Source organism: Strix aluco, chromosome 1, assembly GCF_031877795.1.
Source record: "Strix aluco isolate bStrAlu1 chromosome 1, bStrAlu1.hap1, whole genome shotgun sequence".
NCBI lineage: Eukaryota > Metazoa > Chordata > Aves > Strigiformes > Strigidae > Strix > Strix aluco.
The window spans coordinates 112,422,446-112,448,294 of record NC_133931.1 but is presented as its reverse complement, the minus strand read 5'-3'; the positions used below and the strand labels follow the sequence as shown (position 1 = coordinate 112,448,294).

The window sequence follows — 25,849 nt, the reverse complement described above, 5'->3', positions numbered from 1 at the left end:
CTCTTGATGGCAGCAAAATAAAGAATGAGGAGGATTTATTTTTCCAAGGTCTTGTACAGATGAAAGAGGGTCAGAACACTTGTGAATTTTGGTTGCTGGGAGGAAAAAAAGTGAGCTTTGTTGCATACCCTCTTTTTTGTTTTCCAGACCCACTTGCAATGTTATTGTTGTGATCCTTCTAACTGTTTTAAGAGGGTCTATTTCACTCCTATTCTTTAGAGAGTGCAAGCTGCAGTCAAACTGGTAGACCTCTTAAAAGTTAAATACTGAGCTGTTGCTGCTTTATGTGCTAGGAGCAGATGTTAAGGCAGGGAGTAGACAACTGTACACATTTGAAAGATCCAGTACTGAATCTCTACCTTAGATGACATACTGAGCAACACAGTGAAATTTAGGATGTTCATCAGACTTGAACTTCTTGGAGTATTCTGGATAATGACAGTAATCTATTCTTAAATTTTAAAGTGCTCTGGGCTTTGTTGTCAGCTTGCTGTGTGTTGTCTCTTCTGGGTCACAGAATTTAAGTATTGCTGGTGCATCCGTCAACAGCACAGGGAAGGCAATTTTATTTCATTTCCAAAATCTCAATGTGGACTTGTACCACAATGAACATCTGCTTCTGTAGTCATTTTTACCAACAAGATATGCATGTATCTTAAACACAAAGTCGTATGAAAGTGTAGAAAAGGGAGGGAAGTTACAGAAGTCAGATGGTCCATCTGTCTTTCCCAGGTCACTTCTGTCAAAGTGTTCTCTCTCCTGTTTCACGAGGCCCCTCCCATAGTGAAGATTTCATAGTCTCACCAGTCAGCTTACAGTGCGTCACTATTGTGTTGTTGGAGTTTTAACCCCATTACTGTGCTTCAGTCTAACCCTGTTTTGATTTATGTGAGCCACTCTGAAAAGAGAGAACAAATTAGTTCTCTGTTCTCTCTTCATTTGGCAGCTTTTACAGGATTCGAAGATGTGTCATCTTAGCTTCTTAAACACATCCATTCTGGTCTTTCAGTTTCCTCTTTTAAGTCATATTTACTAGGTCTGTAAAAATTCTTACTGCTCTTTTTCACATACTGTTTCATTTATCTATCTCTTTCATGCATTTGAAAACAAATATGCATTGCTACCAGAGATCTTGTTGAACTTTGAAAGCATGGTGGAAAACTTCCTGTTAGTTTCAGGCTGTGCTTCTGTTTCTACATCCCAGTGTGGTTTTTTTTCTCCATTTGTGTTTCACAGTAGCTCCTAGATTCCCCCCCCCCCTCCCCATATCTATTGCCTAGCCAACTTCCAATGCAGAGTTATACCTTAGGAGGAAAAAATCAGCTGTGGAAGATCTGATACTTGGTTATACTGACTTGCCTCCTACTGTGTGCAGATAATCTCTCTAATACTTTGTTTGGTTTGTTGTTTTTCTTGATATATGAGCTTGTCCCTTGACATGTTTGTTGTTCAGTGCCTTTCGTGGACTTGATAACCAGGAAACTGTTTCTACTTTTCCAGTCTTTGAGAAATTGCCAAGGGCAGGTTAGGTTCTAAAAGAAATCTAAGAAATTTTCAACCAAAACCTCTACTGTTTGGTTACCAAACTTAGCCATTTCTGAAACCTCTGGTTTCTGTATTGCCTTCTAACCTATCTTCTTTTTTTTTCCCTTTTTTTTTTTTTTAAGGCTCTGCTTTTATTTCTCGCTGGTTTTAAATGAAGTCATCCACCAGATTGCCATCTTTTTTAATAACTGTGCAAAAAAGGCACTTTAACTTTCTCACAGGTGTCTGCTATTAGCTTTCATTTTAGAAAAACACTTCTCTTGGTCTGTCATGTTTTACTGAATTTCTTGTGTGTCATAATACTTCGATATTGTCTGTTGCTGACTGTAGCTAAAACTTCTTCAGATTCTCCTGTCTTTCTAAGCATGGAAGATAAGCACTTGATAATGGAAGAAAGCTCTTGATAATGACTTGACTCCTATAAGCTAAGCACCCTGAGATGGGCCTAGGGAGCTGTTCTGGGAAGAGACAGGTTTATAATGTTATCAACATCGGTCATAATATTAGAGGTTTCCTGATCCAGTTTGTGCCTCAGTTTTTTCTTGATGCATACAACTTGAATTCGAAACAGACAATATGCTTTTAAAGATAAAAGTTTCTGAATGGTCAAATACTTGATAATATCTGAGAATTAATATGCACACCATTTAATTTTCTTCTAATGTCCCTCAGGAATCTCTTTTGCATCCTTGACACCTGCTTTCCAGTGTAAATGGCTTTTCTCCAGAATCATGTCAGATCTTTTTTGGAGTCACTGCTTGTCTCTCTCAGGTAAGAAGTGAGCCATATTTTAGTCTACTCTAATTTACAATATGTGTGCGATGCTTTGTTTTTTTCAGGAGAGATACCAGTTTTTCTGTTGTATTATGATTTTTTTTCTGTATGTTAGGTGAGTTATCACCCAAGACAGTTTTTCACTGAAAATGAGGGCATGAACTGTGAACGTTCAATCAATGATTCATCTTGTATTCAGCTGTATGGTGATTCTAAAATGCAGAGTGCACTAGACTATAAAGTCTTTGGTCCTGCATTAACACAATATTCAGTCAACTCGTTTTACCTACTTCTGCACTGAAACCTTAACAAGGGTGCCAAAGAGTAAAGTAAGAGGAAAGGTGGTGCTTCAGTGGCTTGTGTTCATAGCCAGCTCTATAGATCCACGACTAGTGTGTGTGTGCAGACGGACAGGATAATGCCCTAGGTGCTGATGGAATATATGCATATATGTGCTTTAGACGTTTTAACGAATTCTTCCTGTCAGACTGTCACTAACTGAATGGTAGTGGCTTAAATACATGTGACTTTCTTGACAGGGGAGGGGGACATTGCTGGAACATAAATTGTTAGAAATAAATGTTGCATGTGTTTACACAGGCTGTTAATTTGGTCTACTTGCTAAGATTCTGTTTAATGAATTTAAACAGATTGTCTAAGATAATTGCTTGATGGCTAACTCTTTTCTCTTGTGGAAAGTGATACATTAGTGTTGAGTTTTATAGGAGTGAAGAATGTTTTTCTCTGTGCAGGTTAAAAATGATTGCTTAATGTCTTTTCTTGTTGCATGTCTCTGTCACCCTTTTTTCTCCTTAACTTTCATGCTAATTTGGTATTTAAAAGTGATAGGTAATACATTAGCCAGACTTGTAAATGGTATGTCATGGATTGTACTAAAATTCTTCAAGCAGAAGGCAGCTGGTTGCATGGAACTAAAAGGCTTATTTACCTCCTTTTAGGTTTCATCTGAAGACCGAAGTACGCTGTGGGCTTTGATTACTTTTTATGGAGGGAATTGCCAGCTGAGCCTCAATAATAAGTGTACTCATTTGATTGTGCCTGAGCCAAAGGGGGTAAGAGTTTATTACATGTACAATTCTTCTTGTTGTAGCTCTCATTTGCTTTTGAATAATCAAAAATTTTCCATCTCCCTGAAGTTAGGATTCTTAAGACTGTTTGTTAGTCTTGAACAGCTAAATTCAACACAATTACGCAGCTATTCAGTTCATATTTATTTTCTGCATGGCTTTTAGTCTGATTAATTCAAAAGATGTCCAATTTCATATCGGTATTTGTATTTCTGGTTGAATAAAGCATTTTATTCTTCTGTTTATCTTAACCTAATTTTGATATGTCATAATCATATGTGATTGTGATTTGTAAATCTGTAGATACAGAATCAGTGAAGAAAAATGAAGGACAGGATTGTAAAATGCCCTTCAATGATGTGAGGGAGAAAGGAATAAAGAGAGCAGAAGGAGGAACAGGGTTTTTGTTGGTTTTATTTTTCTTAAAGAAGACTCTTAAAGAGAGATGGTAGGATAAACAGTGCACAGTATTCCTGCCCAACTGCTGATAAAGCAGTCATACCTCAAATCACTCCCATTGTAGCATCATAGCCTATCTCCAGTTGGAAGGGGACCCATAAGGATCATTGAGTCCAACTCTGTCCTCCTCTCAGGACTACCTAAGACTAAACCATGTGACTAAGAACATCGTACAGATGCTCCTTAAACTCTGACAGGCTTGGGGTCATGACCACTTCCCTGGGGAGCCTGTTCCAGGAACTGACCCCCCTCTCAGTGAGGAACCTTTTCCTAATGTCTGATCTGAACTTCCCCTGATGCAGCTTCATGTCCTGTCAGTGGTCATGAAAGAGAGGAGATCAGCGTCTCCCCTTCCGCTGCCCGCCTGGAAGAAGCTGTAGACTGTGATGAGGTCACCCCTCAGCCTTCTCTTCTCCAAGCTGAACAAACCAAGTGACCTTTCGCCATCTTGGTCGTCCTCCTCTGGACACACTCAAATAGTTTGATGTCCTTCTCAGCTAAATTGAGGCTCCCAAAACTGCCCACAGTACTGGAGGTGGAGCTGCACCAGTGCAGTGTAGAGTGGGACAATCACCTTCCTTGACCTGTTAGCTGTGCTGTGCTTGACGCACCCCAGGACATGGTTGTTGCTTCTGGCTGCCGGGGCACACTGTTGACTCATATTCAACTTAACATCAACCCAGGTCTCTTTCCGCAGGGCTGCTCTCCAGCCTCTTGTCCCCCAGTTTGTACGCATAACCAGGATTACCCCATCCCAGGTGCAGAATCGAGCATGTGCTTCTGTTAAATTTCATACAGTTGGTGGTTGCCCAGCTGTATCCAAATCTCTCTGTAACGCCTCTCTACCCTCAAGATGGTCCACAGCTCCTGCTAAGTTAGTATCATCATTTGAGTTCCTACTCCCATGTAGGAAGTCAAGTGTTGCTGTCTTTATGGAAATGGAGAAACTGAATCAGAAAGATCAGGTCACTGGCTAAAGACAGCATTGAGCACATCAGAATAGCCTCCTCTACTAAAATGCTGGTAATGCTTTGGTTGTAATAGTTCACTGAAACTTCATGAAGTGTTCAGGTACTCCTCCTCCTGAAGAAGAAATATGTTTGTAATTGATTTAGTGTGTTTTTTCAGAGACTGAAAATACTTATAACAAACTGAAGCTCACTTAAAAATGATTGCTTGGATGCTTTTAGTTAACATGGTTGATAGAGCAAGTTTTTGGTTTCTTTTTTTTGTCCTTTAATAACATAAGCATGTTTCCATCAGCTTTTTTTTTTTTTAAATTTGAAATCAGTGGGAGAGGTCACACAGGTTAGTTATTTGAATGTGAGTAACTCTAAGATCAGGTTCTATACACTACCTCCTTACATAAACTGTGAAACTTTGTCAAGTCTCTAATGTTTTATACAAATCGAGTATATTTTCCTGCCAATGAACCCTTTCATATTTTGGAGTTAATGTAAGCTATCTAATACTAAGATAGAGAAAAACACGTGGCTAGTAGGACGACAATAGCCTTATGTATGCAATACATAGAAAAGTGCCTTAGAATAAAACGTGGGCTGGCATTGGGAGAAGAGAAGGTGCGGACATGAGAAATGCTTGCTTTTTCTTCCCTGTTTCATTTAAAACTACAAGAACCTTTATAGATTTGTTTTTTGGGGGTGGGGTGGGGTGTTGGTTTTTGGGGTTTTTAAGTGCATGATCTTCTGTGGAAGATTCAGAACAAACATCCCTCTAGTTGTGTCCTCCATCACAGCAGAATGTAATGCTTGGACAAAGAGCTTTGCTACCTAACATGGTATTTTTAAGAGTCAGTGGTATACATTTAAGAAGTGATGTCTTAAATCATGAGCTTTTCAGAGCAAAGGATGTTGTCTTGAGCTTGCCAGTCAAGAAACTGGGAAAAAACACATTAGCATTTCATATCTGTAGGATAAAATATCTATCTTGTTTAATTTACATAATCATTGAATGGGAACAATTTTATAAGATGATTATTTAAAATGCTTCTAGTCCTGCTGCTCTGACATACTACTACAAGGGAATCTGCAGCAGTTTGTAATGAGAACAGTTTTGACACTAGTGAAAACTGAAATGATTGCTTTGACTAGACACAAGATGATAAAACAAGATTCTTAATAATTCTCACCACAAAGAATGAAAACTCATATCTGCAAATAAACTTGGTTTCATCTGTAATCTCTTTATTGTGTATGAATGACAGTTTCATTGTAGGAAATAACTCTAGAGAATCATTAAATTAAATTAATTTCCTCTGAGTGTGCTAGTTGTTAATTTATATTGTTTGACATACAAAGAAAATCCCAGTTCAATCACTTCTAAATATTAGATCCTGAAATTAGTTTCAAATCTTCTAAAGAAAGTTTTCTCTTTTTTTTTTCCCCGTTGTCTTGATATTTGTGAGGGGTTTCCATGAAAGAGGATGTTTGAATAAATAGAGCACTGATTCTATGTCTACTTCTATTTCTTAGGAAAGGAATCAGTGAAGTTTTACTGTTTGTATATATCTTAAAATGATGGAATGATAAGGAAGGAGGGAGGGATAAAGTGTTCTACTTTGTCAACGTCGTAACCTCTCATCGAAATGGATTTAGCTAATATTTGGACAGAAGTGTAACTTTCAAGTTGAGGGCAGTATTACAGTTTGCAGCTTCTGAGAAGGTGTATGGGAAATACCCAACTGGGTTCTGATTTGTATTCCAGCTGAAATGCATTTTTTTCAGTGATCACCTTGTAAATATTTGTCTCTTGTGAAATTCTGATTTTTCCCTAAATGCTTTTTCATGGTGGTGTTGGTTTTTTTTGTTCTTTTACCTTTTTTAGTGGAGAAAATGTAAGTATAAACTGTATTTAGACTCACCTTAATGTCCACCTAAAAAATGAGCTGCATCTTAGTATTGACTGTGATGTTCCCAGCGGCTGGAGTTCTGAAGGCTTTTCTGGGACCAGATTTCATGATTTTTGAATCCTTTGGTGATTGGGTTTGAGAAGAATTTTGGGAGTGGTGTTGTTGCAAGTGAAGACTTAATCTTCTGCAGTTGTGTCTTCTGAGTCCTTTATATTGTAAATGTGGAGGGTTTTGTTTTAATCTCCTGGAACTTGTGGTTACGCACAGTAGTGTAGTTTGTTTGTCCTGTTGGTTCTGGGAGAGATCACTTTCTGTTATTGGACAGCCTCTTGTGATCTGCCTCTCCATGCTCTAGCCCTGCCCTCAAATAAGTTATTTTGGATCTTTTGTCTTTCAATAAAGTCTTATTTTTTTTCCTAGGAAAAATACGAATGTGCTTGTAAACGGGACAGCATTAAAATTGTGACACCAGACTGGGTACTGGATTCTGTAGCTGATAAGACTAAAAAAGAAGAGACTCCTTATCATCCTCGTTTAATTATATACGAGGAGGAAGAGGAGGAGGAGGAAGAAGAGGAAGAAGAAGTGGAAAACGAAGAACAAGATTCTCAAAATGAAGCTAGTACCGATGAAAAACTATCGAGCCCAGCATCTTCTCGAGAAGGATCACCGTTGGGTGATCAAGTTTTTTCACCAAAATCTACTACTGCTGATAAGGCAAAAGGGGAACTGATGTTTGATGATTCTTCAGATTCCTCTCCAGAAAAGCAGGAAAGGAATTTGAATTGGACACCAGCTGAAGTCCCACAGGCATCTGCAGCAAAGCGTAGGTTGCCTCAAGGGAAAGACTCTGGGTTAATTAATTTATGTGCCAATGTCCCACCAGTGCCAGGTAATATTTTGCCTCCGGATATGAGAGGCAATCTAATGGCTTCAGTACAAGGTGCCCAAAGTTCTGATCGACAGGAAATGATGACTACGTGGAGTCCAGCCATGCGGACATTAAGGAATATTACTAATAGTGCTGATATTCAGCAGATTAATAGACCATCAAATGTAGCACATGTAAGTGTTGGATTTTTAATTTATAAGATATTGGACTTTTTCTTAGGAACTATCATATCCAAGAACTTCAATTTCCTTTTATTGTTCTATAAATGTACAGAGGATTAAAAGTTCCCTGTATCAGAAGTTGTGGCCAAATTAGTAACCTTCCCGTAATAAGTAACTTCATTCCTAGCAGGTTCACAGAAGTAAGAATGCATCTGGAAAAAATGTTTGGAAGAGTAAAGCTGTGTTTAACTATAGCATGGTTTAGAGTTTCAGTACTGATTTCTTGTTAAGAGAAAAAATAATTCATTATTTTAGAATTCTTTGACTACTTCAGGAAACCTGATTTCATACCCTTTTCCTTCAGTGCAAGGAATTATTTGTGCTATAAACACATAAAACTGTGAAATTGATTGTTCTCACAGTAGGTTCAGTTCTATACTATGTTGTTCTGCTGGGCATCATTAAGTTGTTACATAGTATAGTCAGGATTATGATGGAGAAGTCCTAATTTACAAGTTCTTATGCCACTCGAACAGTTGAAATAATTGCAGCTTTTGTATTTAATTTATTTTTAGAAGGAGATAAAAAGTGAGTGAGCATGCACTGAAATAACTTGCAGGATTGAAATTCTTAGATGTTAATGGGAAGGAAACATGAGAAAAGTAGGTGCTGGTAAATGTTAAACATATCTTTTACTTAAATAATTGCACTGGTGCATTTATTTGGATGTTCATATGATGGTAAAACTTTCAAAGGTGTCTGAATAATATAGAAGCTTACAGCTAGCACTTAAACACAAAAAGTCGAGTCACTCAGAAATGTTGGTTCTTTGTTGTCTATATGACTTCTGAATATGAAATAGAAATACAGGCTTCATTTTAGAACTGAATCTTAGATTCCTCTTGTTGGTGCCTTGAATTGTTTAAGGATTGAGACTTCTGGGTAAGGACTGAGCAGAACTGCCAACATCCTGGTCAGTTGGCCAGTGCTGGTAAGTTGGCTGATGCTTTCATGTCTGAACACCACATCTTCTACAGCCCAGCCACTGGACTATCAAGTACTCTTTAGTGGTGTCCCTGTGGAAGTATTCTTCTGTAAGCAATATTTATAGAGCTACAGGGCAGTTGATGGTATCATGCTTCAGCTAGACTTTTTTCTCCAAAAGTCTGTTAGAGACTTGACTGTGGTGTGCAAGGACTGTTCTCAGGTACTGTATCAGGCTGCTGTGTAGGCTGTTGTGCTAGCTCCATGTGGAGAAAAGCTTTGCATCTTAGAGTTGTGAATCTGCTTCCTAGAGGGAGGAATGCCAATTCTACCTTTTTCCTTGTAACTTCCCTCTCGCTAGATTAAATTGTACTTTGTATCCTGCTTGGGTACCAGTCTTGGGTGGATTCCACATCTTGGTGCACAATCTTGGAAAGTTAGTGTTTACTTTAAACCTCAGATTTCTGCTGAATGGCAAGATCTGTAATAATAAGGCATTTTGCAGATACAAAGGTACTTTCTGAATATAGCCCTAGGATACTTTTGAAAGTTTTATCCCTTTATTTTGAAATATGTGTCCTGAAGCTTCTGTAATTTGGACTTTTGGGACTTTTTTTGTGGAGAGCAGCATGAAGCTATCTCCTCATACTGAGCCATGGAAATATTCTTTTTGTGTATGTTATTTTTAGTTATTGAATGTTTATACTGTGGTGCTGTCTAGACATTAGTGATGGGTAATGCATTGATAATTGTGGTTGTAAATGTATGCTATACCAATAGTATCAAAATTACTTAGATGAAACCTGAGATGTTTTGATTGTAAAAACCACTTGAGCCACTTCTGGTGAAGAGTTGATGGACATCTCATTGAGAGGATACAGTTAATTGGCTTTGTGTTGTAGTGATGTGCTTTGATTACTTACTCTGTCTCACACACACACATCACTGGAGTTTACACTGTATGTGATGAAATAGTGTGGGTGAAGGAAACAAGCTTTGCAGGATTCACCAAAGCTGATTTCACATTTAAAACACTATGGATGGCAAATCTAGAGTTTCCTATTGCTCCTTCTAATTTTTAATAGGTAGTTTATATTAAAATTCTTCAGTAAATATGTAGAACTCATCCTAATCTGTTAGTAATTTGCCTCATTTTCCCTTTTCTGATGCTTTAAAAACTGTCTTGCTAACTTGTGTCTGCTTAGTGTGAAATGATTTTTCCTTTAACGACGAGTTCTACATCTAAAAATGAAATTGAACTCCAGATTACTTTGGCACTCTGTGGAAGCCTAAAATCTATTATTCTTAAGTACAGGTGGTTAGGGTTTTTCTCCCCAAGAAACTATTAGTGCTCAGCTGATCAATGTTTTTCTTTGTATTTTGGGATTCAGTTTAAAAAAATAGAGCTAAATATTCCTGAATTGGTTCAAAAGAAAGTGAAGTTGTATTGTTACCATGTTTCAAACAGCACTAATTAGTAAAGGCAGTATTAGCAATTAAGTTAAAGAAACTTTGAACTTAATGAGCCAACAGGATTGTGAAATTAATATTACAGTTGATTGCGTTGATCAGTGTAATTATTAATATAGTGTTAATAGTCATAATGCTATTGGAGATATCATCAATAATACAGGGATAGGTTTTAATCTTAAATTTTGCTGAAATGCGCATTGCCTTAGGAGCCGTGTACCTCCACACTTTTCTATGTGTAAGTCCTGTGTTTTCATTTTGCTATTAACAGTTAAAGATTTTTGTTTAGCTCACAATATATTTAAGCATAGCGTTCTTTTGAGAATTGTATTTTCCCAGTAGTTCTTTAAATATTTTTAAAACTGAATGACAACAAAAAGGTCACAAAACTAATCTTTGTTTTCTAGATATTACAATCACTTTCAGCACCTACAAAAAGTTTAGAACAACAAGTAAATCATAGCCAACAGGCACATCCAAATGCGGTGCTGTTTAGTCAAGTGAAACTAACACCAGAGACACATTTATTACAGCAGTCACATCAAGCACAGCAGCAACAGCACCATCCTCTTTTACACCTTCAACCTCAACAACTTATGCAGCTACAACAGCAGCAGCAGCAGCAACCCCAGATATCCCAGCAGTCTTTCCAACAGCAACAGCCTCATCAGTTTTCACAACAGCAACAGCAAGTTCATCAGCAGCACCAGTTTGCACAACAGCAGCTTCAGTTTCCACAGCAGCAGTTACATGCTCAACAGCAGCTACACCGGCCTCAGCAACAGCTCCAGTTCCAACAGCAGCATGCTTTGCAACAGCAACTTCATCAGTTGCAGCAGCAGCAGCTACAACAGCAACAGTTGCAGCAGTTGCAGCAACAGAATCTGCAACAACAACAGCTGCAACATCAGCAGCAGCAAATACAGCAGCAGCAGCAGTTACAGCAGCAGCACTTACAGCGATTACACCAACAGCATCAGCAACAGCAAATGCAGAATCAGGCAACACAACACTTAACTCAGACATCTCAAACACTACAGCATCAAGTTGCAGCCCAGCAGCCACAACACCACCAGCAGCAACAGCAACAACTGCAACAGCAGCCGCTTTTTGGACACGATCCAGCTGTGGAGAGTTAGTAATTATTGCCTTCTGATCCTGGAAAAAAGTGGCTAATGACACGACATAATGTGGGTTAGAATAGAAAAAATAATGCTGTGTTTACGGTATGGGATTGTTAGACTTAGAAATGCCATTCATGGCTCAGGACCTGTTTCACTAATTTTTAGGCAAACAGATTTAAATCATAACTAAGGATGATCCAGAAATCTGAAAACCATGAGAGCGCTGACGAGGTTCTCTTTTCAAATATATACTTTAAGCCACTAGCATATAAATTATGAGAACAGTGTTCTCTATGCATAGCATACATTTTTTAATTTTATTTTTTTTTTTTTTTGCTTTGGATGAGAGGAAGGGGAAAGCTTTCAGACAGCATAACAACTGGAAAGACATCTTAAATTTCGGAAATACTAGTAGATTAATGAGGATTCAGTATCAGATAGAAGGTTGCCATGCCCTGCTTTGAATTCTGTCCATGCTAGTAGAACTGAAAGCTTTTTGATTGTTTTGACTATTCATAACTGATCTGTATAAAAGAGTAAGTTGTCTTACGTTTTCCTTTCAGTGCCCCTTCCTTCTGCCCCTTTAATCCCCTTCCTCCAGGAAGAAACCCACCCAGAACAAAAAAAAAAAACACACACAACCTGGGCTCAACTCTGTCTTTAGATGTGGCTGTCAGCTTTGCAATTTTGGATCTTGCTTTTCTCAAGAAAGATTTACTTCAGAATTGAATGATGATTATAACCTGGTGATAGAAAAGATTAGTGTAGCAAATATGTTCTGAGATGAACTCTTCAGACTTGTAAGTATTTAATTTTTTGTTCTTTTATGTGCCAAACTATTCCAGTTCCAGAAGAGTATTTCCTACTGGGCTGTGTCTTTGCAATTGCTGATTACCCAGAACAGATGTCTGACAAACAGCTGTTAGCGACCTGGAAACGGGTAAGATTCTGCTGTATTTTTAAAAAACTGTGATAGCATAATGTCATAGTAACTAAATTCAAAAAGAAATTATTGGAAGTATTTTAGCACTGTTCACTTTTCTTTAGGTATCCTTTTGTGTAATGTTTGTGTTACAACCTAAAAACCGTTATTCAACTGCAGCTGACCAGAAGAAGTAATAAAAATGCTTTATATGTGCAGCCTGGTTGAATTAGGTCTTTAGTCGTAACATTAGCTAAATAAGATATAGCCTTAACTATTTCCTGACTATTTATGCTTTTAATCACGCAGTTGTAGTGCAGCAAATGTAATACAGCATTGCTATTTAACTTGATTGTATAAGAAGACTTTTTTTTGCATATGATCTTGGCATTTAATAGCCTGTGAGGTATCCACCTGAGTGAATAAGATGGAGGAATAGAGTGTTTCTATTTTTTGCCAACTTCTATTTTTCAGAAAAATCTGATTGTATCCTTTCCTAAATGAGAGGACTTTGATGTTCTTCAGAAACTTCTGATGGATTTTATAGTTGAATTTTCCCTACAATTTTGCATAATCAAGTAAGCTGTTGACATTTTTAACAGCACTTGTGTTTATTGCTGAGATAGAATTGAATAATTCATGAAAAATTGTTTGATAGTTATACTGCAAAAATAAAAATGTGAGAAGGGTTATTTTTGTTTATATATCTTTATTTGGGTTTTTTTTAATTGATTCTAAAAAATAGACTTTTTGTAGCTCACTGAAAAGGTGCATATTTAATTTTGTTTTCACAATTTTTTTTCAGAAATGTTCTTAAGCTAGATATCAAACCTTTTTTGGGGGGGTAACTCTTCAGTGAAATGGTGCTAATGGTGGCAAGTGTCCTAAAGAGTAGGCTTTCATATCAGACTGTTTGTTTCTTAGGGTAATTTTAAAATTGTTACATATATTAGAAGTTCTGGGTTTGTTCTCTTACCAGGTCATTCAAGCACATGGTGGGACAGTGGACCCTACCCTTACAAGCAGATGTACTCATCTTCTCTGTGAAAGCCAAGTCAGTAACATGTATGCTCAGGTAAGCAAACTAGTACCATGTATTCATGCATGCTTTTGTTTTATTGCTGGAAAGGTAGGGCTTTACAGTATGTACTTCATGCTTAGATTGCGAATATAAAATTAAAGTTTTTCATGATGTGCTTTTTTATGATCTGTGGTTTATGGTATAACAAACTTTTATAATGCATGTAGTTAAGTAGATTTATTCCAGAGAAGACTAAAAAAGATGCTTTGAGAAGGAGGATCCTGAAAAAATAGAGAAAAACACACGAAATTGAAGCTTTGTATTGTAGAAAGAGTTTAAAATAAATATGTATTTTGGTTTCTAAAAGCAGTTTATGAATGTATTCATAGGCTTTAAGAGAAAGGAAGAGATGTATTACAGCACATTGGCTGAACTCAATCTTGAAGAAGAAGAAAATGGTACCACCTCATCGAGCCCTTCATTTTCCAGTGGCATTTCCACCAGGAGGGAAGCCATGCTCTCAACATGTAAGAAGAAAAAGCTTACTTCTAAAGAATGCTTACTTCATTACATGAGCAGTATTAAGATACAACTAGAAAGTGCTTACTCAAAGCAAAATGCACATTTCTTTTGTCTCAGAAGAAAAGCTTCTGTTAGTGCATAATAGTGAGTGATTCAGAGTGTTTTGCAAGTCTTACCAAGTTCTGAGTGCTGAGGTGCAAAGATTGCCTGAGTTATACATAGCAAGATGACAGGAATCCAAGCTGTGCAGTTTTTTACTAACAGCACGTCTAACAGTATATAACCCAATGTTTTGAGGGGATTTTTTTGAGGGTTTTTCTGGGTCAATACCTAGCAAATATCAAAAAAGAAAGCCTGTGCTGTTAATCAGGGAATAGGTCACACTTCCAGTAGCCTGTGCAATGAGAAGCACTGGGAAAGTTGAATTTTGTGGGGTTCAGAGGTAAACTTGCAGTTGAATTGAATGCATCTTGAAATGCACTGTGCATTATAAAACAAGGTGCCAAAGTATGTCTTGGCATTGTGTTTCTGTGTGCTGGATGCAGACATACGGGATGATGCCCTTGCTACTAGCCTGCTCTAAAAGACATAGAAAGAAATACAGGTTTGGGAAAATCAGAATATAACAATATGCATGTGAACACAGTGGTTAGTAGTAAATGTAATATGTAATGTAATAAACATAGTTTATTATCAGCAACAAAATTGCTGATGCCTTTTCCTAAATAAAAAGGGAGAATGGCAAAAATGAAAACTTGGCAAGAATAAGGGTAAGAATGGAAGAAGTGGAATTACAGTTCACCACCTATAATCTGTTGGCACAGGTTATTTGGCTTTGTGGCAGGAGATTTTTAAAAGTAGAGTAGGGCAAGTACATTTAAGCATTTCTCTGTTTCCTGAATATAAACAGCAGCAGAAGAAAGAGGTGAGACATGCGAGAAAACCAGCTGTGAGTTCTTTCATAGTAAAACTGCAGTCTTTGTAAATGAGAAAAGGCTGACCAGCAGAATGAAAATGGTTCTTCCTGAGTCAGAACTGGTGCTAGAAACCTGAAAATTTTATGTATAAACAAATCACTTTTAAATTGTATTGTTATGTATGCTACAAGCCACGTTTTAATTAAGTGCCTATATGCCATGGTCATGATACTGTATCTTTCGTTGTAATGTAAAAAAGTTAGTAACAGAAAAATAATTTCAACGGGAATATTTTGTAAGTACCATCTATGTTCAGTTATTTGTTAACTGTCTCTTTCTGTCTGTAGATAATCTCTGTGACAGGATTTGTTGATAGTGACAGAGATGACCTCAAACTAATGGCCTACCTAGCAGGTGCCAAATACACAGGCTATCTGTGTCGCAGCAATACGGTTCTCATCTGTAAAGAGTAAGTGGTTTATCTCTGCAGTACTCGCATTCTCAGTTGCCTATTGCCAGTTAGTGCTTTTCTTAATGTGAGGTTCTAGTTACATCTCATTATAAGAATGTCAATTTTAATCAATTTTGCAATTTGATAGCAACAAACTTACTCATGAGTTTCTTGAACTAAACTACTGCACACTGTTACATGATAAATTTTGCCTTCTGAAGACAGGCGAAAGAAAAGTAATTTTTAATTCCACTGTTCTACAGTCTTTTATAAGGGATGCTGATACATCATCTACAAGTAAAATATCTGGTTTTTTAAAAAAATAATTATTTTAAAACGTTGGGGGAGGGAAAATTAAGTTAAATCTGGGTCTAATGATTCCATTTGGGGTAGAAATTCTCCCCTAATTGACTTGTCCTAAGACGTAAAGCAAAAGTATTTTTTCAGAGTATCTACTTTGTCATGGTTAAAAGAGATAATAGGCAAACACAGAAATAATGGTATTTTAGGTTTATTATTAGAAATTGCTATTTTACCTATTTCATTGAAATCCAATTTTTTTTTTCTTCATCTCTGAACAATAAGGCCCAGTGGCTTGAAGTATGAGAAGGCTAAAGAGTGGAGAATACCATGTGTAAATGCACAATGGCTCTGTGACATTCTGCTAGGAAATTTTGAAGCTTTACGGCAGATACAACACAGTCGGTATACAGTGTTCAGTCTTCAAGATCCACTTTCTCCTAGTCAACATCTAGTTCTAAACCTTCTTGGTAAGAGTTTTGGTCCCAAAATCCTGTGTTCTGTAGCATTTATATATGTACCCATTTAATGAATAGAAGCATGTGTCTTCTGTTATAAATAACTTTGCAGTGGTTTAATTTTTGTTTTGGTCTTCATTTTCTAGATGCTTGGAGAGTCCCATTAAAGGTATCACCAGAACTTCTAATGGTATGTGGAATTATTATAAATATACAGCTATTTTTATAAGATTACTCTTTAGTGTTTTTAATGTGTGAGCACTGTGTATATGGTGTAAGCAGCATGCCAGAGGGACTTAACACAGACCTGTAATGAACCTCCTGAGTGTACTTCCTGCTAGCGTTCTCTCTATTCTGAGAAACCATGTTTTGTAGAACTAAGAACCTGCACTATGATACACAAAATCAAGTTACTTTTGAGACATCTTGGGCTAGTGTTTCAGTCTTCAATTTTTACATCAGACCTTTAGAAAGGGCTTAGTATTTTTTGAGTCAGTACATGAAATCAGGCCACATAAGGGTTTTTAAGGCAGAGCACCAAAGATCAGTAAGAATTTTGTTAAATATTGACTAAATTTTAAATAGGATAGATAATGTAAATTAAGGGTGGAACTACTTTATATCATCTCTTTGAAATATCCTAACAATTAAAACCATGGGCATATATACCATATATTTTATAATTTAAAAATATATCTTGCTTTAAAAAGTGTAGTTGATAACCCTCGGAATAACAGCAGTGTAGATGAACAACAGTAAGGATATGAAGAAGGTACCTTAAAGATACAAATCATTTAGTTCTTGGCATGTAGTGTATTCTGTGAAACATGCAAACATGAGACAGGTGTAAGAGCTGAGGTGGAAACTGCAATTATCTTCTGAACTGTTTCCTTGTTTTGAATATGTAGAAAACTCTTTTCAGTTTTTGTATTGTAAATTCTCTTCCCATTTCACGTTTATACTTGATAACTATTTTCACAGTGTCTGTCCTGATGAAAGTAAATCCCAATTTGAGCTAGTGAGCTTTCAGTTCATTTGTACAACAGATGACTCGTCAGATAACATTTTGTATTGCACAAAAACATTTTGCCATACCACTTTTGTTCTGGATCACTTCTTATCTCAGTCATTTTGTATACTTCTTCAGAAAAGAGGAGCTTAGTAACTGTAATAACTTAATTTGTACTAATACTTTAAATAGGGTTTGGGGCAGTATTTGTCGTTTAGAAGTAGCCATTACTATATTCCTGGCCATAAGTTTGAAACATTCTTCTTATAGACCCCCGTGGAATTGTTTTGTGGGCCCATAGTAAACTGATTTTAGGAAATTTAAGTACCTTCAAAAATTTGTGTGGCAAAATGAAAAATCCGTGAAGATATTCACTATGCACTATTAATATCTAAAATAGCTTTTAACTATTTCAGTTTTGAGTTTGTTACCATCACCCTTTGTGTTCATGCTGCAGTTGAGTTCATCTTAGAATTGGGCGTGTGCCGCCTTTGTGTGACTCAAACCAGGTGACGGCCCATGTTTTGTCTTATGTAGCAAATGAAGAGAACTTAGGGGTCAGAAAGCCTAATTTAGTACCTCCCTTTCTGTATTTACTGTATGGGGACCCTTCTTGCCCATGTGAAGTGAGAGTCTTGTAACTTATGTCGAAAGGGACTTCTGAAGGTAATCTGTCCAGCTCCCCTCAGGATGCCCACGTATGAAGAATATGATTTGGTAATAGAAAATGCCAGGCATGTGGAAGTGTCAGACAAGGTACTTCACTGCCTTCACAGTAGGCTTTTCTATTTGTCTTTGGATATAAAGTATGGTGTCCTCTTTTGAGGACAGCTGTCTGTCAGATGGTGTTGATGCCATCTACCTTTTGCATTTTCATAGCTGAAATGTCTGTCAGAAAGTGAGCGCCTGCGCTTTTCTTTCAGCTGCTCTTACCAGTGATTGCCTAGCATAAAAATGCATGTCCCTGAGAATAGGGAACAAACCCCTGTGGCCTGTTCCTCCCAAAGGACCGTCCTCACAGCGAGGCTGGAATAATGCTGCCTGTCGTTCTGGTCATGTGCCTCTAGTATTCCTCATTAAATTTCAGATGTAGATTTGAAGGTTAAAAACGAATAGATGTCACACGCTGCTGCAAGTGAGAGCTGTGGTTTCAAGTTACTCAGGCCTGGGAGAGCCTAAAAGCTACATTTCTCTACCCCTGGGGAAATGCTGTAGTGGCCGATCTGGTTTTGGGGAGGCAGGAATGTCTATCCAGTGAGTACCAGAGCATCCTCTGGAGCATCTGTTTAGGTAGTGAGGGAACTTGAGTGTTTAAAACACAGCTGTGAGTATTTTCTGTTGATACTTAAGCACCTGAAAGAATATTGTAGCCTTCATGTATTTAACAAATGGATGGGTTTTTCAGTCTCTTTCTCATTTAATTATTTGGGATTTCCGTTGATGATTATCAACTTTATTTAAAGAAAAAAAAGTCCCACAGTATTTTATTTGGTGTACACTTAAATAGTTACAGAACTTTGTGGAGAAGCTTTGGTTAATGCTCAGCTTTGCTCGAGTCAGTTGTGTAAGCAGTAGGGGCACCAGTATGCATTCAGTAGTGTGTCTTTTTCATTTGCGTTTTAATTTTCTTTGATATAGTCTCAGAAGATCAGCATATAGTTTTCCTCTTTCAGAATAAAGTTTGTTTCCCTCGTCAAATCAGATATAAACATGTAGATGATCTAATTTCAGGGTGTGAGGTTGCCTTTGAAACCAAAGCAAAATGAGTCCAGTCTTCAGCCGTCTTCCAAAAGAGCAAGGTAAGAATAGTGAGCAATCAGTGTCATAGTCCTTAATTTACTTCTCCATAGAAGTGGCAGCTGGCCATCAGTCTGATTCCATCCTTTGCCCTGCTAATTGAGATAACTATCAACATTTTTTCCATATTGCCAGCTACTCAACTGGCAGGAGTAAAGTAGTGACTAGAGAGTGAAGTAGTAAGAGGACTGGGAGAAAACAAACAGGAGAAAATATCCTGTTCTCAGCCTAGTAATTTTTTCTTCAGAAGAAGATTGATTGTGCCTAATTCTCATTCATCTGAGTACTTCGATTGGTAAAAGTTGCAAGAGCGTGCTTGTCTATTTTTTAAAAAAACCAAACCAAAACAAACTTCAGGCGCGAACTTCTCATTCTGCTGTATTTCATATATTTTGTAGGATTGAAGACCTACCACCACCTACTAAAAAACTCACCCCAGAATTGACGCCAATGGTGCTCTTCACAGGATTTGAACCTATGCAAGTTCAACAGTACATTAAGGTGACTTTCATGCTTATCTCTAATGAACTACATTGAAACATCTGTTAACTTTTTTCTTGATGTTGAATTTTTCCTATCTAAGACTTGATTAGCATACGTCTAGTGGATAAAAACCCATAACTTACTGGGGCTCAGATTAGAGTATAATTTGTGAAATGAGTTTTATTTGGTAACTGTTCTGCTTCAGTTAACTGTGCTTTTGTGGTACTTGTTTTTTCTTTCTATATGATTGTTTTAAAAGGCAAGAAGGCCCCTTCTACATTTGTTTTTAAATCAGAAAACTTCATGACCAGTTTTAGGTGAGAAAAGTAGGATGGTTGTACTGGATAAGACCCAAGATTTTTCTGGTTTAGTTGCTGTCTGTAATGCCAAGAGAGAAAAGGGATAGTTACTCAGTATCATCAAAAATACATGTGGAACTGGTGTATTTAAAGAATACATGTTTTTCATGAGATGCTTTTCTCTTCAAAGAAAAGACTGGCAAAATTAAGTTTACTGCAGCTACAGTGTACCTTCCATAGAAAAGAGAAAAATTATTAATCTGCTTACTTAAATTTAATAGCACGTTTCACTTCAAAAAAGATTTTAATTTGTGTCCTATAGTTATTTCCTTGCTTAAAAAAAACCAACCCAAAAAACTGCAGAAGCAGAATGTAGCTTTCAGTCTTGCCTGATGAAATTTGGTCTGGAAGTACCTGGATTTTCAATGGCTTTAAATTCTGTCCTTTAATCATCTTTAGTAAAGGAATGACTGTAACACAGAAATCTCCTATATTTACTGTTTCATTAGGAGTTTAGTTTTATTTGATGGTGATGATTCTTCATTTTTTCCTCCAATCTTTAGAGGACTAATCCATTCTGATTTGTGTTTTGTACAACTTTCAGAAACTCTATATCCTTGGAGGTGAAGTAGCAGAATCTGCCCAGAAATGTACCCATCTAATTGCCAGTAAAGTGACCCGAACTGTCAAGTTCCTGACAGCAATTTCTGTAGTCAAGCACATAGTCACTCCAGAGTGGTTAGAAGAGTGTTTCAAATGCCAGAAGTTTGTTGGTAAGTTAAACTAGTATCACCTTCTTATAGTAAACTTAAGGTTCATTGATTCAAGTATGGGAAGATGGCATGCAGGTTGAAATACGATTTGTTGTTCTGACTTCTGACTTTAGAGTCTCTTGCCAGTTTTCTAAAGAGTTCAGTTTTGAAAACAGAGATTTTAAGTCTACAGCAAATCGGACTAGCGTAGTTCATAACTGATGTTATGTTTAAGCAAATACACTAGCAGCTAGTTTGTATTTCATTTGAGGTAGAAGGTTATATTGGAATCGTTAAATAAAGCTGTCACAAGAACAAATCACATTTTTTTAATTGAGTGCTCTTTCAACAGAGCATTGTGTTTCATTTAGTTTTCATTTGATTTAATACAGTTTCTTTCCATTAAATGGAAATAATAAATAAAAAAATACTTTAAAAGTTTGCTTTACAGTGATTAAATAGTTGGATGTTGTTAAGCACTGTATTTGTTTCTCATATAAACATTTGCAGATTTTTACCTATGGTTACATTACTTTTTAGGCCCCAAATACTTTTGGTTTCAGTAATTTTTCTAAAATAGAAGTTGTAAGGAGCTAAGCCACTGTTGGAAATACATACAAAAATGCATTTGAGTAATTGAAGTTAAGTAGTCTAGTACCGTAACTGTGTTGGAAGATACTAACTTTGTGTTTACACTGCTTTTTTGTTGATAGAAAAACAACATAGATGGTTTTGATCTTTTGACAAGGATGTTGGATCTGAAGAAAACGTTCTTAAAGGCTGATTATTTGTTTTATGACTGTTTTATTCTTTTTATATAATTTGCTTGTAAGGAGCAAATGTATAACATGACTGCCTAACCATCACAAAGGCTTCAATCTATGGATAATTAACCAGTAAACAAGCAAACATTTTTATAGATCTAGAGAAGGCAACTTGCTTGGTTGAGCATCAGTGAACTGGGGAATCAATCCATTTGGAAACTATTAGAAAATAAAGAAGGCCTGGGAATTTAGAAGGATGACTGTTTTGATCTAATACTTGAAGTACTTAATCTACTGAAATTTAGTGGATTTGTAGCTAATGGGCTGCCTTCATTTTTGTACCTAGTACAATGATGGCAAATATGGCAGTTGTTTAGAAAAATTGTCCTACTGGTTTTCTTTGTCTCATGGAAAAGTATTAACAGCATCTTTTGCAGGTTGTCAGAACTGTCCTTGCAAAGACCAATTTGTTCTCCATATTATTTTTTTTCTTTAAACTTAGGTGTTTTGAATTAAATCTGATTTAGAAATGTGTTTGACATAGTTTTGTGTGGAAAGATGAAGTTAAGACTGAAATTCCATCCCTGTTAAAAAAAAAAATAAAAATCTGCTGAAATAACAGGACAAGGGAAACAGATGGAAAGTTTGCTCTGTTAAGGCTGCATGAGGAATTGAAGACAGTTTTTGGGCTCTTGTAGGTTGTCACAGTAATTTTGCACTTAATCATTCTGTTCCTTTGTTTGTAGAGAATAAGTAAAAGTTTGCAAGTTCCTCCAGTAACTCAGAAAAAGGGACTTCATAGGACGGTGGTTGTTGCTAGATACACAAGTGTGAAATACAGTTTTATTCTCCAAGTAATCATGGGTCATTGTTGTAAGATGCCTAATAAAAGGCAGTATTATATTAATGTTAAAATTAGTGAGTGTTTACCATTTAGAGTCCCCCTCCTGCCAACATTTTCTGATCAGATTAGATCCTGGGTTACGTGAATGTTTTTGTCTTTGTGTGTTGTTACATCATCAGTCATTCTTTTTCAGATGAGCAGAACTTTGTGCTCAGAGATGCTGAAGCTGAGGTGCTGTTCTGCTTCAGTTTAGAAGAGTCTCTAAAGAGAGCACAAGTAGCTCCACTGTTCAAGGTATGCGGTTTAAAAGGACATTTAAATACTTGGAGCTTTTCAACCTAAATTTTTCAGCACTTGGACCACAGCTTTTGTAGCCAAGTGCAATAAAACAGACTAGCGTATAGCGTGAAGCATTTGTTTTAAATTTTATTTTTTACTTTATGCCCATTTCCTGCCTAAGCATTGTTGGGATGGATCTAAGCTCTCGTGAGTGACTGGATCCTGTAGATGTGAACAAAACATGCTCAATATACTTAACAGTATTTGCTCCCTTACAAAATTCAGAACATTGCTCCATTATTTGTAAAATGCCACTTACAGAAGGGACTTTTTGTTTGGTTGTTTTTTAACACCAACCTGGCAGTCAAAGCACTTGCCCATAAAAATAAGGGCCTGGGAGTAAGTTTGCACTTCAGCCGAAGGGAGTTATGGTCTGATTCCCCTTGAAAACTGCACTTAACCACCAGGCTGTTGGTGAGGAGGGTGCAAGATAGTTTTCATGCCTCCAGTTAAAATGTCACAGTGCAGAGAGATACATGAAGATCCAAGTTGCTAGAGATTTTTCAGTGTAACTGAACTTGAGATTTTTTTCTTGAGGCAAACCACCTAAAAAAAATGGTATTTTTACAACTTGTAATGAATAAGAATCTATGTCTTCTATTAAGTCTACATACTACATTTCATTCACTTTTGCAGTATAAATATAAAGGTTATTTGTTTATTCCTAGCTGGTAAACAGAGATAATCTACTTTGTGATCTGATCACTTGTATTGCTCTCAGAAAAGTAGTGGGGTAATTTTTGTCAGAAAGTAATATATTGGCTATTAATTAAGAGATTAAAGTTCTTTTGCAACACTTGAGACATCCCTGTGCTTGCAGAAGCAAGGAGCATTGATGTTCTTATATATATTACCAAGCTGCAGTTACTTTTTTTTTGTTGGTTTTGTTTGTTTGTTTGTTTATTTTTAAAACCATAGTTTAACCAGTGGTCATTTGAAGGTTTCCTGGTTGTTATTTTCCAGGTGTTGAAATAAGCACACCTAGGCTGTTCAGACTTATCAAAATCATGGGTTTGCCCCTCCAGGGAAAACATCAGTGGAAATTAAGGACAATTCATCAGCTGATGAATTTGTTGCCATAAGCTGTGATATCTAACACCAGCTTACAAAGCCTGCCCCATGATTGTCTAAGAGAAGAGTCACATGATAGTAAAACTTAAGGCATTGCAGAAATCAGTTAACAACCTTCTTACTCTTATTCTTTCTTTTCTCTTTTTAGGGAAAATATTTTTACATTACACCTGGAATTTGTCCCAGTCTTTCCACCATGAAAGCTATTGTGGAATGTGCAGGAGGAAAAGTATTATCTAAACAACCTTCTTTTCGAAAACTCATGGAGCATAAGCAGAATAAAGTGTGTAGAGTGTTGCTTTCTAAAAATTACTGATAATCTCTTACTGTGTTATTCTGAGCTAACAACTTGTTTCTTTTGTGTAGAGTTTGCCGGAGATAATCTTGATTTCGTGTGAAAATGACCTTCATTTATGTCGAGAATATTTCGCAAGAGGCATAGGTATGTATAAACGATCAATGTAATTTGAACAGTGTAGCTGTTATTTTGATTTGTTTTTAAATTATTATTATTTTTTTGCAAGAACAGACATCTTTTGAAACTTTCAGGTAATAGTAGAGGAATACATGGTCTATCCTGCAAATCATGGAGAAATCTGAGGCAGCTGTTTGCTATTTCTAATAGAGGTATTTTAGGCCCCCATAAATCTCTGGAAGGGTAGGCTTGAACTTGGGGCTTCAGTCCTGGATGAGGCAAGATTACTGTCTCAGTATTCATCAAGTTAGTTAAAGATCTGGGATTTTGCACTTCAGCTATTTTCACCTCAGTGTAGAACTCCAAGACATGCTGTATTTATTATCGAAAACACACATGGGGAAGTCTGGGATTTGTGGTGTGAAATGTGTGATGGCTAACAGGAGGGCCCTGGTAGTGGTGGGGCAATACTATACTCCCTTACACCTTTGTGTGAAGAGCAGAACGGTACAGAATGGCCCCTCCTGATGCGCATGCAGAATGAGGAAGAATGCCTTTGTAGGGTGTAAATTGTAGGCATGTTTTTGATATTTCCAGATGTCCACAATGCTGAGTTTGTCCTGACTGGAGTACTTACTCAAACACTGGATTATGAATCATATCCTTTTTGTGTAAAGACTGTCTGCTGCTTAGGAAAGTGTGGTTTACTAAAAGTTTTTCTTAATTAGGAAGTAATTATTTATAATTTTTTAGGATGTGTAATGTTTACTTGGTAGGAGGGTAGTTTAACACCCAGAAACCTAGCTTAAATTCAAAGTGGAATTACTTTTTGGTAGGAAATTCTTCAGTGGAGGTGGGAGGCAGGGTTGTGAGAAAGTAATAGTAGTAGAATATTAAACAACAGGAAAAAAACTTGTCACTGAGAAGAGTATTTGTCACGAGTAACTTGCAGATGAGGAAGATAGCTTTTTACTGAAGATTATAAGCCCTGTTTGATAAACGCAGTGGAGGGCCCTGTAAGGGTTCTATGTCTTTATACATGTTTTTTGTATAAGTTCTATTTTGCAGTCATTTCTTAAAATTGTTCTTTCTTAACAAACGTACATATAAATTTACTTGATGGATAGTGAAATGCCTTACTGCTTCGGAATCCTTGGAGCATTAAATCTAGCTGTTCAGCCATTGTACAAAGCAACTAAAACTTCCTGTGGATGCTGTTTTCCAGCTGTTTTCCTAGGGATGATGAGCAGTTTAAAGCAGGAAAGCAAAAATAAACTGCATCTTTTTTAGGATGTGTAATTTTATTATGCTGAAACATAATTTACTATGTTTTGTATTATACTACCATTTTAAGAGCCCACTTTAGGTATCCTGATTAGCCCGTTTTTAAGCATTTTAACGTAAATTATGGTACTTCAGCCAAAATTGTAATTTGGATGTAAAAATAAAAGGGCTTGCTATCTATTAAATTATGGATGTTGAAGATGAAAATGTTTTGTACTTTATTTTTATTTCTTATACTCTATTTTCTTTTATATTGATATTTTGCCCACATTTTAAATAAATGTACTTTTAAATGTTTTACTCTATATTTTAGTGGTGGTTCATTTTTTTGAATACTGTGCAACAATGGCACTCTGGTAAGAGTAAATTACTCACTCAAATCTTTTTCCAAGCAATGTAAAATTATTTTAAGCTTATTTTACCAGGTATGTTTTAATATATGAAATCCCAGTGCTTTAAAGGGAAATTGTTGTAAATGTATATATGTGTTTTTACTGAAACAAAGAAGCAGCTTGAAGGAAGAAGAAACTATAACCCTGCATACTACACTGTTGTGGTAACTTTTGTTTGTATAGTGAGTTTTACTAAATAAATACTAAAACCAGTCTTCCGAATCGATATTCAGTTGTATTTCCTAATACCCACACAGTTCTAATAATCTGACTTTACTGTTTTTATCAGTTTAGATTCTAGTAGATGAAAAAATCATCCTAAAAGCCTTTATTCTTTGATCAGCAAGCCATTCAACTGGTGAGGCAGTGCAGATGTTCACTTCTCTGTACAGCATCGAGTGTATTATAGCACCTTGTGAACCATTCACAGACAATTCAAAGTA

General features: G+C 36.6%; 1 protein-coding gene across 2 annotated transcripts in view; it reads left to right on the top strand.

Moving 5' to 3' along the window:
* Window positions 1–25,620, top strand: part of PAXIP1 (PAX interacting protein 1) — a 35,884-nt gene extending 10,264 nt beyond the window's left edge. The window contains exons 4-21 of one of the 2 annotated variants that reach the window (XM_074831474.1): window positions 2,253–2,316; window positions 3,279–3,392; window positions 7,156–7,800; window positions 10,650–11,376; window positions 12,212–12,306; window positions 13,268–13,363; window positions 13,699–13,836; window positions 15,096–15,217; window positions 15,785–15,969; window positions 16,104–16,147; window positions 18,698–18,765; window positions 19,162–19,264; window positions 20,150–20,318; window positions 22,099–22,199; window positions 23,464–23,598; window positions 23,682–23,757; window positions 24,328–24,388; window positions 24,847–25,620. In XM_074831474.1, coding sequence (XP_074687575.1) covers window positions 2,253–2,316; window positions 3,279–3,392; window positions 7,156–7,800; window positions 10,650–11,376; window positions 12,212–12,306; window positions 13,268–13,363; window positions 13,699–13,836; window positions 15,096–15,217; window positions 15,785–15,969; window positions 16,104–16,147; window positions 18,698–18,765; window positions 19,162–19,264; window positions 20,150–20,318; window positions 22,099–22,199; window positions 23,464–23,598; window positions 23,682–23,757; window positions 24,328–24,388; window positions 24,847–24,850 — 2,947 coding nt within the window. In that variant the 3' untranslated portion in view covers window positions 24,851–25,620. Of the gene's footprint in view, window positions 1–2,252; window positions 2,317–3,278; window positions 3,393–7,155; window positions 7,801–10,649; window positions 11,377–12,211; window positions 12,307–13,267; window positions 13,364–13,698; window positions 13,837–15,095; window positions 15,218–15,784; window positions 15,970–16,103; window positions 16,148–18,697; window positions 18,766–19,161; window positions 19,265–20,149; window positions 20,319–22,098; window positions 22,200–23,463; window positions 23,599–23,681; window positions 23,758–24,327; window positions 24,393–24,838 lie in introns of both variants that reach the window. The other variant, XM_074831465.1, reaches the window with a different exon arrangement.
* The last annotated feature ends 229 nt before the right edge of the window (window positions 25,621–25,849 follow it).